The 13,110-nt window shown below is 38.3% G+C and overlaps 2 protein-coding genes across 5 annotated transcripts; one reads left to right on the top strand and one right to left on the bottom strand.

Moving 5' to 3' along the window:
• The first annotated feature begins 315 nt into the window (after nt 1–315).
• On the top strand, nt 316–2,582 carry LOC122565770 (26S proteasome non-ATPase regulatory subunit 5). Its single transcript, XM_043722089.1, has 2 exons — nt 316–835; nt 1,076–2,582. The coding sequence occupies exons 1-2, from the start codon at nt 654–656 to the stop codon at nt 2,406–2,408; spliced, it is 1,515 nt and encodes a 504-aa protein (XP_043578024.1). The 5' UTR covers nt 316–653; the 3' UTR covers nt 2,409–2,582.
• A 142-nt stretch (nt 2,583–2,724) lies between these two features.
• LOC122565769 (nose resistant to fluoxetine protein 6-like) lies at nt 2,725–12,639 on the bottom strand. Of its 4 annotated transcripts, none has more exons than XM_043722085.1 (10): nt 12,333–12,639; nt 5,462–5,748; nt 5,211–5,386; nt 4,973–5,133; nt 4,663–4,797; nt 4,009–4,568; nt 3,558–3,863; nt 3,300–3,474; nt 3,073–3,215; nt 2,725–2,994 (listed from the first exon to the last, which is right to left on the bottom strand). In XM_043722085.1, the coding sequence occupies exons 1-10, from the start codon at nt 12,637–12,639 to the stop codon at nt 2,866–2,868; spliced, it is 2,379 nt and encodes a 792-aa protein (XP_043578020.1). In that variant the 3' UTR covers nt 2,725–2,865. The 4 variants fall into 4 exon arrangements, with proteins under 4 accessions (XP_043578020.1, XP_043578021.1, XP_043578022.1 ...); XM_043722086.1 differs by having other exon boundaries at nt 4,663–4,764; nt 12,333–12,627; XM_043722087.1 differs by lacking the exon at nt 12,333–12,639 and adding an exon at nt 5,832–6,034.
• Between the last annotated feature and the right edge of the window lie 471 nt (nt 12,640–13,110).

Raw genomic sequence — 13,110 nt, 5'->3', positions numbered from 1 at the left:
TAATTATATATAAAACAATATAAAATTTGAAAGAATAACGAAGTTTAAATATTTAGAGAAATGGATAAGAAGTTGATTTCATTTTCTGAACACTATCTAATCAGATCTGATATTTAAAAGTCATCATTGTTTTAAGTTGGTATTTGATACGTTGGCATTTTGAAGCTCAACTAGTAATACTTGATAATGCCGAAGAGAAAATGAGGGTTCTCACGGAGGTTTCTGATTGTTCTAAGTGTCCCAAAGTATAAGTGCTGCACCACGCGGCCAAGTGCCGAAGGTGCTCCACGCTAGCATATACAAGAACCTATTTAACTGTGACAGAAACGAGGTATACCCGCTGTGGTTCCACGTTATAAGAGCCTATGCAGGTAACAAAATCGCAAAATAATTAAAATTAGTTGCCTATGAAAAAGAAATTAATCAAATTATCTTCTCAAACGATAATGAATCAGTGGGGCGATGCAATAATTTTAATATATTATTCATTGTGATGGAACTAAATAGGGTTTTGTATATGATAACATGGGATTACCTTCAGCACTGGGTCGCTGAGAGCAGCACTGGTTCGGGAACAACCGGAACCATAAGTATGAGCACTCTTATTTCTTCTCTGGCAATACTTTCAAAAAAGTAATGTCAGTACGACGGCCATGGCAGAGTGGTTGCAATCGAAAATTGTTCGTTTTTGCGAACTAAATAACGTAGAAGAAAAACATAATATTTTATCTGATATAAAAATAAAATTGGGAAATTTAAACAATAGAGAAATTGAACAGATCTCTCGTAATGTGGATTTTAATCTATTGTTTGCTCAATTAACCTCAAATGACAGGTATCATAACAATACTGATTTCATGAAACAATCTGTAGTGATCTTCAAGATATCTTTTAAAATATATTTTCTTTTTATTTTTTATATATTTTGTTAAAAGAAGGATGAAAAAAGCTACAAATATATTATAAATAAAGAATTGCGTTTTTGCTAGATAATCTATTATAATATTAATACAATAGTGGAAGAACATGAAGAAATTAAATAACTATAAAACTATTTACTACTTTTCCCTTACAGAGAATTTGTAGATCAAGTATGTGACATTTTGAAGGCATTGTTTGGCATTTTAGAACCTGGAGAAGTATATCAAAGATATTCAACAGAAATATCTCAGTTGATAATTCATCCAGCTGATGTAGTTAGGTCGCTTGTGTTGCATGAAATTTTCTGCATTGTTTCTAATCCCCAAAAGTTACCTTTGCTGCTCAGAGATGTCAATTTACTGGTTGCTGTCATAAATAGGATCGGAGATGACAATTTGGTGGTAGCTAATTGTGCAATGCGTATAATGAAAGAAATTGGTAAAAATCCAAATGGATTACAAATTTTATATACAGGTGAACTATTGAGAAGTTTTGCTAGATTGTTAGTAAAAAACGATACTATTAGCTTTCGTATATACGAAATTGTTGTGGATGTAGCAAAATCTTCAAAAGAAGGTCTAGAAGCTTCTGCTCAATCAGGATTTTTAAATAGTTTATTTGATGTGCTTGAAAACGAAGATATATTGCTACAGATAAATGCATTAGAAATCCTGACAGAATTGGCATTAACAGAGGAAGGATTAAATTACTTAGAGCAACAAGAAGTCATAAGGAAATTTGTTCAAAAAATAACACAGGCCAATGAAAATCCATTATCAAATTTGTTGATTCCTGGATTAATGAAATTTTTTGGAAATGTTGCACGTTATTGGCCTAACGAAATATTTTCAAAATATCCAATTGTCGTCTCTGCATTATTTGAAGTAATAGAGAGTGGTGATCAAACTATCCTTGGTGTCGCTTTAGACACATTGGGACATGTTTCTATGCGTCCGGAAGGTAAATATGCTCTGCAGGCTTTGGGAGATGCAATGCCGTGTGCATTGAAAAAAATTGCTGACATAATACAAAGAATGCCTACAGCATTAAGAATTCGTGGGCTTAATAACTTGGCTCTCATACTTGATGTACAAAAAACAGAACAAGACAACAGAATTTTGTCACTGACAAAATCATGGTTTAACTCTTTGTGCGATGATCCTATGGGTATGATTCTGGCATTGTGTAGGCAACCATTTGCAGATATTAGGCAAGCAAGTTTAGAGGTGATGGCAGTCGTGGCATCTCAAGTATGGGGTCAAGAATACATATCCTCTTACCCAGGTCTGGTTGAATTTCTGTTGGACAGAAACGTCGAGTCATTTAAAGAATGTAAGGAAGCCAAATACGCAATTGTAAAACAGCTAGTCGAAGCTGAACAAGATGTATTTGATGCAAATATAATGCAAAGATTTGGGGAGTTTGTAACTCAAGGACCGCATTACGTTGAAGCCAATACAGAAGTTGCGGTAGAAGGAGGTCTATAAGTTATATTGTTTTCCTTTCTGTTATTGTATGTTAAGAGTGTTAAAAGTTTTTAACATCTACTGAAAACATTGTATAAGATGTGGAATAACTTTTTTTTATGTAAACACAAAAAATATACTATTTATTTTTTATGTTATATCTACAAATAAAATATAATGGTACATAAATAAGGATTTTGTTCTTTGTTTGTTTTGTTCTTGTGTTTGCACGATGAGGAATGCAGATGTACAAAGGTAAATAATTTATTTTATAAGTAATAATACATAGTAACCTTAACACTACGCAAAATACTTGCATTACTATGCAGAATGGTGTAATAATGCATAATTGTGCTTAATTTTTACGCACGCGTCTATATTTTCTCACTGATTCCTAATTTCTTCTTTACATTAATTACATAGAATAAAGACAAATAATTTTATGAAATATAGTATGCCAAATTATCGCGTCGTTGCATCATTGTATGCGTTTCCGTTTCTTGGGGGAAAGTATCTTTAACATGCTCACAATAGGAGCTTCGAAGGATACCGATATGACAAATGATAATATATACGATGAAACCAGTGCTCCAAAGAAAGTGATCATCTAAAAAATGTATCGTTATATTAAATCTATTGATAGATATCTAGAGAAAATAAATTTGTTACTTTTATATCGACGCACCATGGTATATTTTCCTAAATGAAGTGGTGAGTCCAAGTTCATAGGCGTCATTCGAATCACAAGCGGATGTACCAAGTAAGCGCAATACGTTATTCTGCTAACTGGATATAAAATCGGTGCTGACAGAATACTATTCACGTATCCTATATATAGGTATAGATAATTAAAATTGTGTTTCTATAGCTATTCTTAATTTGATAATCATCGCTGCCAAAGAAAATGTTTACCTCCGTAACCTGTGCTACATGCAACGACGATCCACGATAAACCAAGCGCCCATACGCTGTGACTTAACGAAGAATAACTAGCTGCCATTATAGGACTAAGTTCTGTTTCGTACAGACCATACAATAAACTTGAAAGAGATGCCGAAGAAAGGAGCCATCCTATGCAAATTGTCGTCTGAAAACGATGAAATTATAATTCATAATAAAATTATTGTTACTCGACTATTAATTGTTTCACGACTATTAATTTCAATGTACCTTGGACATTCTTATTTTGCAATCAGTCTTGAAAAGGAAGTATCCTACCGACATGCCTATAAGATAAGGACCTAATCTAGTCCATGGTTTATCGTAGATCTTATCGAAAAGCGCCAACGGGTCGTCCGAGCTTGGCATGTGATTATTTATCAAAGCAATGTATCCTGTTGTTATCCAGGAGCTTAGTAGTAAAGTAGTCATCGCGAAGGTTGCAATTTTAAAGTGGTTTGTCGCTAAAACTAATATCACGGCGCCAATAATGTAAAATTGAGTGTCATCCGCAACATACCAGCTCCAAATCATGCACTGAAAAAATGCGCGATACTAGGTATTAATCTTAAATTATTATAAAACTACAAAGCTACAAAGCGCGAACAGACATATTCTTCGTTTCGTTTAAGTTAAAGTGGGAATTTTTTGTAAAAATTTGAGAAATGATCGGGCGACTCACCATTTGGTCTACCGGGAATAAAGTATTGATATAGAGTAAATTCCTCCACCAGTAGTTGGGACAGTTGTAATGATCCGCGGTCGGTGGTTCAAACACGGAATTCGAATGAAACCATTTCATTACGATTTGATTAACTCCGAGTATGAACATGTAGGGAGCTGTGAGTCTACAAAATCGGTACATGAGAAGACCGATGAACTTGAGGCCACCTGCGACGATGCCCCGTGTGCCCTGCGTGAGTTTATTCAAGTCTCCTTTCGCGTTTGTCCTGAAGTAGAGGAAACTCACGAGTAAGCCACCCATGAAGAAAAACGTATCGACGCTGAAAGCTCCGTTCGTTATAGTTTGAAAGAGGAATTTTCTTTCCACGATTTTTCGATATTCCATATTATCCGAGTACTTGAAGACGATAATACAAGTGTGACCGAGAATAACCCAGGCCATAGATATCGCTCTGAGACCATGAATGGTACTGATCGTATCACCACCGACTTTATCGTCGCAAATAATTTTTACATTAGCTCGAACCGAGAAAGAAAGCAGCAACTCCTCGAAGACACCTAGCACCCAAATAATGAAAGGTTAGCAATTAGCTCTCGTAGCTTCTTATGATTACGCATCAAGGTGCTTTTATTAAAACGAAGAATCGCTTACTGAATTTATGTACTTTCGGACTGGCTGAGCGTAGACTACCTTCGTGATCGTTGTTGTTATTAACTGTTAAGGATTGAGGTCCGTTGATGATAGCTTCCGCCGCTGGAACAGGAAGGTAGACCTTACCTTGAAAAGCTGCGAAATATAATGATAAAAGAGTGTCACTGTCTTTGCTACTGTCCTTGTCTTGTCTATCGTCTGTAAGTGTTAGTCACCTTTTTGTTCTCGGTAAAGGGAACGAGCATGAGAGAGATACTGCGTTTTCTTGAAGCCGCGTCAAGAAAAGGAACATTACAAGAAATTATCTTACCAGTATTGAGAGACTTTTGACTTCTGCCAGTTAACTGGTTAAGTTTCGCGTGCTTTTCCAAATCGTAAATCACTTTTCTTCCTCGAGTATATTTTCTCGTTATATAAATATCATATCCGGTCCCAATTGCCATCAGCAAGACAACCACAACGGTCACACCACTGAAACGTTCCAAATGTTTTTAATTTTCATTTATTTTAATATTTCTCGAGTTTGATTTTAATACGATTCAACGTACGATAGAATCCAGAAGACTGGGTCCTCGTACATATCGTACATATCATGCTGATCTCGAACCTTGTGAAGCGTCGAATGTTTCATCGCCTGTTCGCTGCCAGCAAGTTTTGCTATCACAGAAACGTCGGAAGCGTTGCACGAGAAAGGTAAACATACTCCTAGATAAATCATTCTTGTCTGCAATTAACGTTAAGCAACGATTACAGACGATTATCCAAGCGGAAAGTTGTTAAATAATATTCAACCACTTACCGTAGGAAATAAAGTGGTATTCACTGAAATGGTCATCATATAAAATCCCAATTTATGAGGCGACTTATTCGATCTTGTCCCGGTCCAGAGATTATTTTCAGTGAGGCCGCCGTGTATTTTTCGCGGTTCGCTGTTAAATTCTTTCGCCTCCTCCATCGGTTTCTCTTTGATTTTCACTATTTTTCTTCCATAGTCTTCGTTGATGTAGGCACACTGGATAGCTGAACCGACATAGTAGGAGTTTCCCCATAGGAAGCCGTTGGTATATCTGCCCGAAGCATCATTCGCTGCAAGAAAAGAAAAATTTGATGTAATCTTTTGATTAGTAAAGCAAGATCTTTTAAAAGCTTTGTAAAACCAGTAAGCGTACTCTTTTACTGAGTAGAATGACTTGCTTGTTAGCTAGCCGATGACCTACTTCATCGTTCAAGACACTTTCACTCTGCTCGACGAGTGGCCATTTCCGGATTACTTTGGATGAAATACCAATGGAAGCTAATGTTTGGATATGCCTCGAAACTTATGCGAGTAGCATATAAACGTACTTGACGAAGGATTCGAATGCTCACGGTATTTTCATCGTTGCTGAATAATTGTTCGTTCATACGATATAGAGATTTCCCGCGTTCTTATTTAATATTCAGTAACAGAGAATCGTTTGATGTCGTAAGTTAAATATTAGTGCGCGGTATTCATTTACACTTTCGTAACAGACGTTCGACCGTAGACGTGGTTCTGCTACATAATTTTCATTACCAAAGATTACGACATCTATCGTGAGCTGGGAATCCAGCTGTTCTCTAACAAGAACTTTCTATATTCCAGAAGAAAGTAATATATTATCTAATTATCCCAATCATTATCGTGGTGGTGTTCAAACCGTTTCCATAGATCGCTATGCAGTATATACAGTGCGTATCGTAATTACTAATCACGATTCGTTACACCATTCGTAAATTGCAGTTGCAGAATAATTCGCAATGTCATCGTTCTACGCAGAAACAAATTTACCGACGTTTCCCTCCGAAACATTTTGTAATTGATTTCCGCTAGTACATCGTCTCACCGGTTGAATATTACCACTGAGATCGCTTTCTCTCCATTTTCCTAATTCTATTAGCTATTCGCTGCTAGTCTCATTCGACGAATCTATGAATCAAACAATTCCAATTCGAAAGTAATTCTTGACCTTGCCTATTTTGTATTTGAATCCGATCAATGCGACTTTTACAAACATTACCGTAACCCAACAAACGACGCAACTCAGACACATCCTATTATCGATTCCATTCGCACAAAAGTAGAATCGTATACGCGTAACCGCAAAGAAATTAGAATAACAATGGATTTTGCGTACGTGCGGTGATCTCTGACACAATGCTTCGTTGAACAATGAAAGTCAAGTTCAATCTCTACACGTGACTCGTGTCGTTTCTTCGTTGATTCGTGAAAGAATAGAATCTTATCTTGCTTACTATCGTCCCATTAATTTATCAACGGTTGTTTAATTTTGTTGAAGGTACCACTTTTTTTAAGAAAACTCTACATCTGGTCTTTTTAGCCTTCTCGTTTTTTAGTAATAAATTAATTCGAATAGAAAAGAGAAAGGTGGCTAGCAAATCTGTTTGTGAAGGCATTGACGAAGTCAAGGTCCAGATGTTTATGACAAGAGTCGGAAAATATTGGAAGATGATTGTCTGTAAGGATGTAGAGTTTTAGGGAGGGTGTTGAAGGTCACTGCTTTTAAGAAAACTCTACATCTGGTCTTTTTAGCTTTCTAAGGCATTGAAGCCATCGACAGCGCATAGACAAAAGACTGCGACGAAGGCAGGCCATAAACAGTCGAAAGGCGACGTTGGCTTCAGGGTTTTTCAGTTATAGAGTAACACTGCTAGCGTGCGGATCTGGTCCAGCTCATATTATTATTTCAACTTTTGTATCTTTTTCACTTCCGTATTTCAAATATATTTTTCTACCTTATAATTTATCCACGCGTCTCTCTCATTATACATCTAATAACCTCAACAAATTTCCTTTTCAATTTCATTTAATCCTCGTACTCGAACAAATGCGGAAGAGAACAAGAAACATACAAGGGATACGTTTGCTCGTTATCGTTCAAAATATTCAGCAGTTCGTGAGTTATGTTGTTTTATAATGTCAGTTACCTTTTCAGGACGTATGTGGGATGGGCGAACGAATGGCGACACGCAATGGCATTGAAAACAATCGATTTTTGTGGGTAAAAAGAGTCTTGTGGAAAAAAAAAAAGGAAGAGAAATCAGAGGAAGCAGCAAAGCGAATTCCACGAGTTCAATGTAGGGAGTGCGACCGGTTTGCAAGGTCTGTTTCTTGGAATAACGCGTTTATAGCCGCAGTCTCCTTGATAAAGTTCAAGAGCTATCGCAGCGAGAGTTACTAAAAAACTCTGATTCAGTTCGCTGCATGTACTCCTTATTCGTCGATCAGCGAATGTAACGAAATTTCTCGCGGCATTCGCGCCAACGTGGGACAGACGCTGACTTTTGCACGTGAATGGCCAGTCACGATTAATTACGACCGTCGCTTAATTGAAAAGCACCGTTGAAATTTTTATTAAAATTCTTCCAATGAAAATAAATAAGTAATAAAATTTCATGGAACGAAGTCGATTACAATTTCTTACGTATCGGACTGAACGATTAAATGGAAAATCGATAGGTAAACGAAGTTTCAAAGTGAGTTAATCCAGAATCTGGCGATCAACTTGAAACGACTAATTCCCCTTGGAGTTTGAAATAATCGTTCCTGTGGATCGTGGAATGTAACAGTTTATTTTATCGCTCACTTCCGATCGACTAAACGTTTTAAATGGCACGTATGCACGATCGATTAGGGAAAGTAATTTGGAAAGAGAAAGGTTCACCTTAACGTAGTCGTTTGTGTTGCAATATTAATATATTCGTGGTTGAACTTTCATTGATCTTAACATATGAATCATTTAGGAACATTTCTGTTACGTATCTTTTAATAATTTCTTTAAATATACATACATATTTTATATAAATTTATCGATCTGGGTTACATCATTTTGACCTTTTACAATGGATTGTAAAAAATCTGCATAGTATGGCGATTTCTTGGTTCCTGTTTCTCATTAATTCTCTCCTTAATAATAAAGTTTATAGCTCTGGGATGCGTTCATCGATTGATTGCATCAAGCTGTGTTATGCGACAGCGGAATAAAATTATAATGCGTTCGACTCAGTTTTCTAACGAGCAGGAAGTGAAACGGCCCCTCAAACGTGTTCCACAATCTGTGATCGATGAACGAAAACGTCTGTTGGTTACGTTAGCCAGCGGCTTGTACTCGATCGGCTGATTTTGCAAGGAAAATTTATCGAAACTCGCCTACGAACTATCAACTCGTTGTTGGATGGCACGAACGATCGAATGACTTCATATATGGCTCATAAACTTGGCAATTTAATGCTCGATCGAATGCCGAAATAGCTCTAAACACTGGAATTCTACCGACAAACGGTATTCGTACGGAGGCGTGCTTTTCCCCGTAATCTAACAGGATTTAGTTGTCGTTAATTAAAGGTTCTTGACGTACACAAGACAAACGGCTAGCAATATGTTCAGCAGGAATGTTGTTACGTAACTTTGAACGCAGATACGTATACGCTTCCTACTTTTCGTACATATTTTAGAAAGAAACGCTACCTCGTCGAACGAAAGAGACGAAAATCAATTTGATCGGTCTCTGTTTGCAGTTGCGGGCATTCGGCTGATTATCATTGAAATTGATGCAAGTTCCGAATAGAATAGAACAAGCACTCGTGTAGGACGCGTTCTACTTGCCTATACAAGTTTATGTGGAAGGAAACCTGTTTCCAAGCGAAACATATAATAGAAAGTACATAAGCAAATATCTGTTTATGTAATCTTTAGATCGAAACATTAAATCAGACACGAGAAAAGTTCCGATACGCGTAAACTGCGTATAATTATAATCTAAACGAGCATTTCAAGCGATTCAATATTCGTCGAAAGCGGCTGTATGCGCGTTTACGTGTCTTATAGAAGAACTGGCCGCGTGAAGGTGTCGATAGATCGTGAAACGGCGTGTTCCACGAACTAGGAAGCGACAGACTGAGACGGTGCTGTTCCAACGGTGCTGTTCACCAACCGTTATTATATCACGGCGTTTATGCAGTCCGAGAAACAGAATGATAAAGGATTGAGAACAGCCGAAGAAAAGTCCAGCGTTACGTGAAAGTTGCGTTTGCAAGCCTGGTTTCCACGTAATCCTTTCTCCGGGCGGTTTTTGTATCTGGTGTGACGTAATTTCGATAATTGCCGCGGTTTCTACTTCGACCGTGTTTCTTCGTGCACGAGTCTTCCTTGAAACTTTCTAACGTTACCTTTACGCGTATCACGAAGGATATTCGCGGAAGTCCCGAGAACGCTCATCCATAAGCTTGTCGCCGAGTTAAGCAGCATGACGCGTTATCGTCGAAGAAACTCGTCCATTGTCTTAGAAATATCATCGAATCTCAACATAGCTAGATGTTTATGCAAATTTATATTTTTATTAACACGAGTAAAACAATGGAGAAATTCGTACTCTGCTTATCGTGTTTTCCTCATGTTGCAGATTTTTTTAGTTAAGCTTTTCTTACATCTACGAACTACACACGACATAATAGCGCGCCAGAATAATTTACTTATAATTCTCAATGCGAATTAATATTCTTCCAAATGAAATAAAAAAAAATATCTAATTTTAAATATCACAATGGATACGATTAACACATGGAATATCGTAAAGTTATATTAGAGAACCTGGGAGGACCGATCGACGTTGAATACAATCGAAAGTTAAGCGGCGAGTACTAGCTTCGTAATTGGTGTCGTTACCAACAGAAATTTCAAATGTCATAAAGATAACGTTTCTAATGCTGCTTGTTCTCTCCCTAATAGCCTGGCGGTATTTTTCACCGTGTAATTGCGCTTTGAACTTCCTACAATGATAATGGAACACAGAGCGTCACGGGAGGAGAAAGTCATGAAATTCGCTTCGCGCACTTTTCCTTCGCTTGGAAATTGGGCAGAATTGAACAGACGGAATTCTCACCGGAAATAATAAACCCTAACGGAATTTTACTCTCGCTTGATCGAATTAACGGAGAGTAAACTAACGCTTTCTATCTGGTTATCTCGACGGGGAATTTTAGAAAAATGAAATTTAAATAAAACAAGTTTCCTGTTAATGGCGAAATTTTCCTGGAAAAATGGTCCCTCGCATGGAAACTGTTTCGAAGGTGAAGCGTTGCTTTTACGAGTCATCCAGTGCTGTTCATTTTCTGCACATCCACTGACTTTTTCTTCGTAGCAGGATATGTCGAAAGTAGCAGAACGAAAACCAGTTTGTTCCTCTTTATCGGTCCCGACACTGCTTTCGGAAGTGTCGAAACAATCGAAAATAATCGTACGATGTTCAATCATCCGAGTTTCAATGTTACGCTATGCCAGTTGCATAAAATCTTCCAGCAGTCGTTTCTAACAAACGCCAACAATACGTCTCGCAACTACGCACATGTTTATTTAGTTGTACGAAAGGTCCGTTCTCCGTGATCTTATTTTCGTCCATTTCTTAAGTAAAAATTCAGTGATGCGATAACGCCAGAGTAAACCAGTAGCGGCATTGGTTTTCCAAAGTTCGTTGATAGAATCGAGTCTCGTAGATCTAAAATCGAAAAGATCTAGACGAGAGAAACAACCCTGACACGCTTAACCCTTTCACCTGTATCAGGTGCGACCCCGATCGTACTAAATGGCGAGAGAGCGTTTGAAAATGCGACCCGAAAAGTGTAACGGATAATATACGGACAGCAGGAAAGCGTATTCTATTCTTAGATATTGCGTAGATGGTAGTATCTAAGTACACATGTTGAGTGGCATTCTTTTTCAATGTGTTGCAATCGATGCAAATGTCACGTCGGTATTCCGTTTCGAAAAAATTCGAACTAAAGTGCATCTGTACCATCATCGTGTACCAATTTTCTGCATAAATTACGCTGGTAATGTTCGAATTTCCAAGACGGAAAGCCATAACGGCCGTGTTGCTGCCGATACTTACGGAAAAGTGGAACACTACGAGACTCTTGCGAAAAGTGGCATTGACCGAGGGAAGCGGTAAAACATTGAAAGCGATTCGTTGTCGGGCCGAGCCTGTGCCGGTCGTGCAAGTAGCCATGGCGCGGCTCTTTGTGTCGCGAAAAGTGAAATTTCTCGATGAAAGTAGGCAAAGCAAAAGGAACTGCCGGGAGGAAGGCAGATGCGTTTTAGCAAGGACGATTCTGGCGATCTTCTGCTGCTTACCGGTGACCCATCGACTTTCGATTTCCTTACCGATGAAAGTGAATTAAACCGCATGGAATTTCATTCGTTACTCCAGTCGTGTGATCTCATAAAAAACGTTAAATCCGAAATGGGGGGAGATTCTGATAAATCTCGTTAATTTTCCGATCGATAGCAGCCATTAGTCTGATTAAACGGTTTAATTAAATTCGTTACGCTCGAGTTCGTTCCTTCCTTTCTCGTATTTGCATCGTGATCTCCGAAAACGTTTCTATTAAAGACCAACGAAATCATACGCCGTGTTAATTATATCTGTGGCCATTGTAACTCGTACACTTTCTATTCGTATAATAAATTTTTGCTCGCTTCACGAAATACCGTTATCTCGCGTGTACACGAGAAAAGAGAAAAATGTTTGCTCACGGTTAGTTCCAAATGAATAATTGATGGTCAAACATTTGAACAGGAACCAACTACCGAAGCCATCGACATTTTTAAAAAAAGTTTGACCAGTTCGACGTACCTTTTATAGCCCAGTCTTCGTGATTCTTCAATCCTTTGATATACCTCGTAATATCTTTGGCACATTGCTCCTGAACAGGATATTTCCCTTCTGTCCAATTCTTGGCAAGATAACGCACATCGAAGAGGTCCAACGCTTCCGACAACGTGGTCCAATTTCTATCCGGAATCTTGTCGGCATCGGTAAAAGTTCTTACTCGCTGGTCCGCCAAAGAGTCTCGTACTGAATTCTCTGGAACGGTCGAAGCTATCATCCCGCAGATCGCGAAGCTTGCGAAAAGAACGACGAGATACCACATTTGGTTCATCGTTGTTTCAATTGCTCTTACACAAATCACTAGAGAAATAGAATCGTCCACAGGTCGATTAACTTCAACTAATCGCGTTTGGCATCTCGCTAACGTAGTTTCGATGAATATCCGATCGGAGTTTTTCGTGCACGCTAGAAATCTTAGAAATCGCAAACCATCACAGAAAAAATATTTGAAATCACAGTCGATGCCCAGCTAGCCTTCTTCGTCTATGCTGACATGGACGGTTCTTGATCTCTTCAACTCCTCTCAGAGTCACGTGAATCTTTCTGATTGCATTTTCCGATTCATCCGGCGATGGGCCCTTCGTTTCGAGGCCCTCCCGTCCTAGTTGTCATACTTTTGAGAAAGTAGCGAGAGTGGACGGAAGGAGAGAGTATGAGCTCCGCGGCACGACTGCCTGAACAATCTGGGACTAGGCTTCCAACTCCTGACAGTGTGACTTCCCTTCCGTGTGGTTCCTTCTTA

Source organism: Bombus pyrosoma, linkage group LG3, assembly GCF_014825855.1.
Source record: "Bombus pyrosoma isolate SC7728 linkage group LG3, ASM1482585v1, whole genome shotgun sequence".
In the NCBI taxonomy this organism is placed as follows: domain Eukaryota; kingdom Metazoa; phylum Arthropoda; class Insecta; order Hymenoptera; family Apidae; genus Bombus; species Bombus pyrosoma.
Note: the sequence above shows the minus strand (reverse complement) of the source record. Positions and strands in the feature narration are given on the sequence as shown.

Coding starts and splice junctions, on each gene's coding strand:
- LOC122565769 (XM_043722085.1), bottom strand. CDS start 12,639: ATGAACCAAATGTGGTATCTCGTCGTTCTTTTCGCAAGCTTCGCGATC. Junction 5,749..12,332: donor CGAAGACTGGGCTATAAAAG/GTACGTCGAACT, acceptor CTTTTCTTGCAG/CGAATGATGCTTCGGGCAGA. Junction 5,134..5,210: donor CCAGTCTTCTGGATTCTATC/GTACGTTGAATC, acceptor GGAACGTTTCAG/TGGTGTGACCGTTGTGGTTG.
- LOC122565770 (XM_043722089.1), top strand. CDS start 654: ATGGCAGAGTGGTTGCAATCGAAAATTGTTCGTTTTTGCGAACTAAAT. Junction 836..1,075: donor CAATTAACCTCAAATGACAG/GTATCATAACAA, acceptor TTTCCCTTACAG/AGAATTTGTAGATCAAGTAT.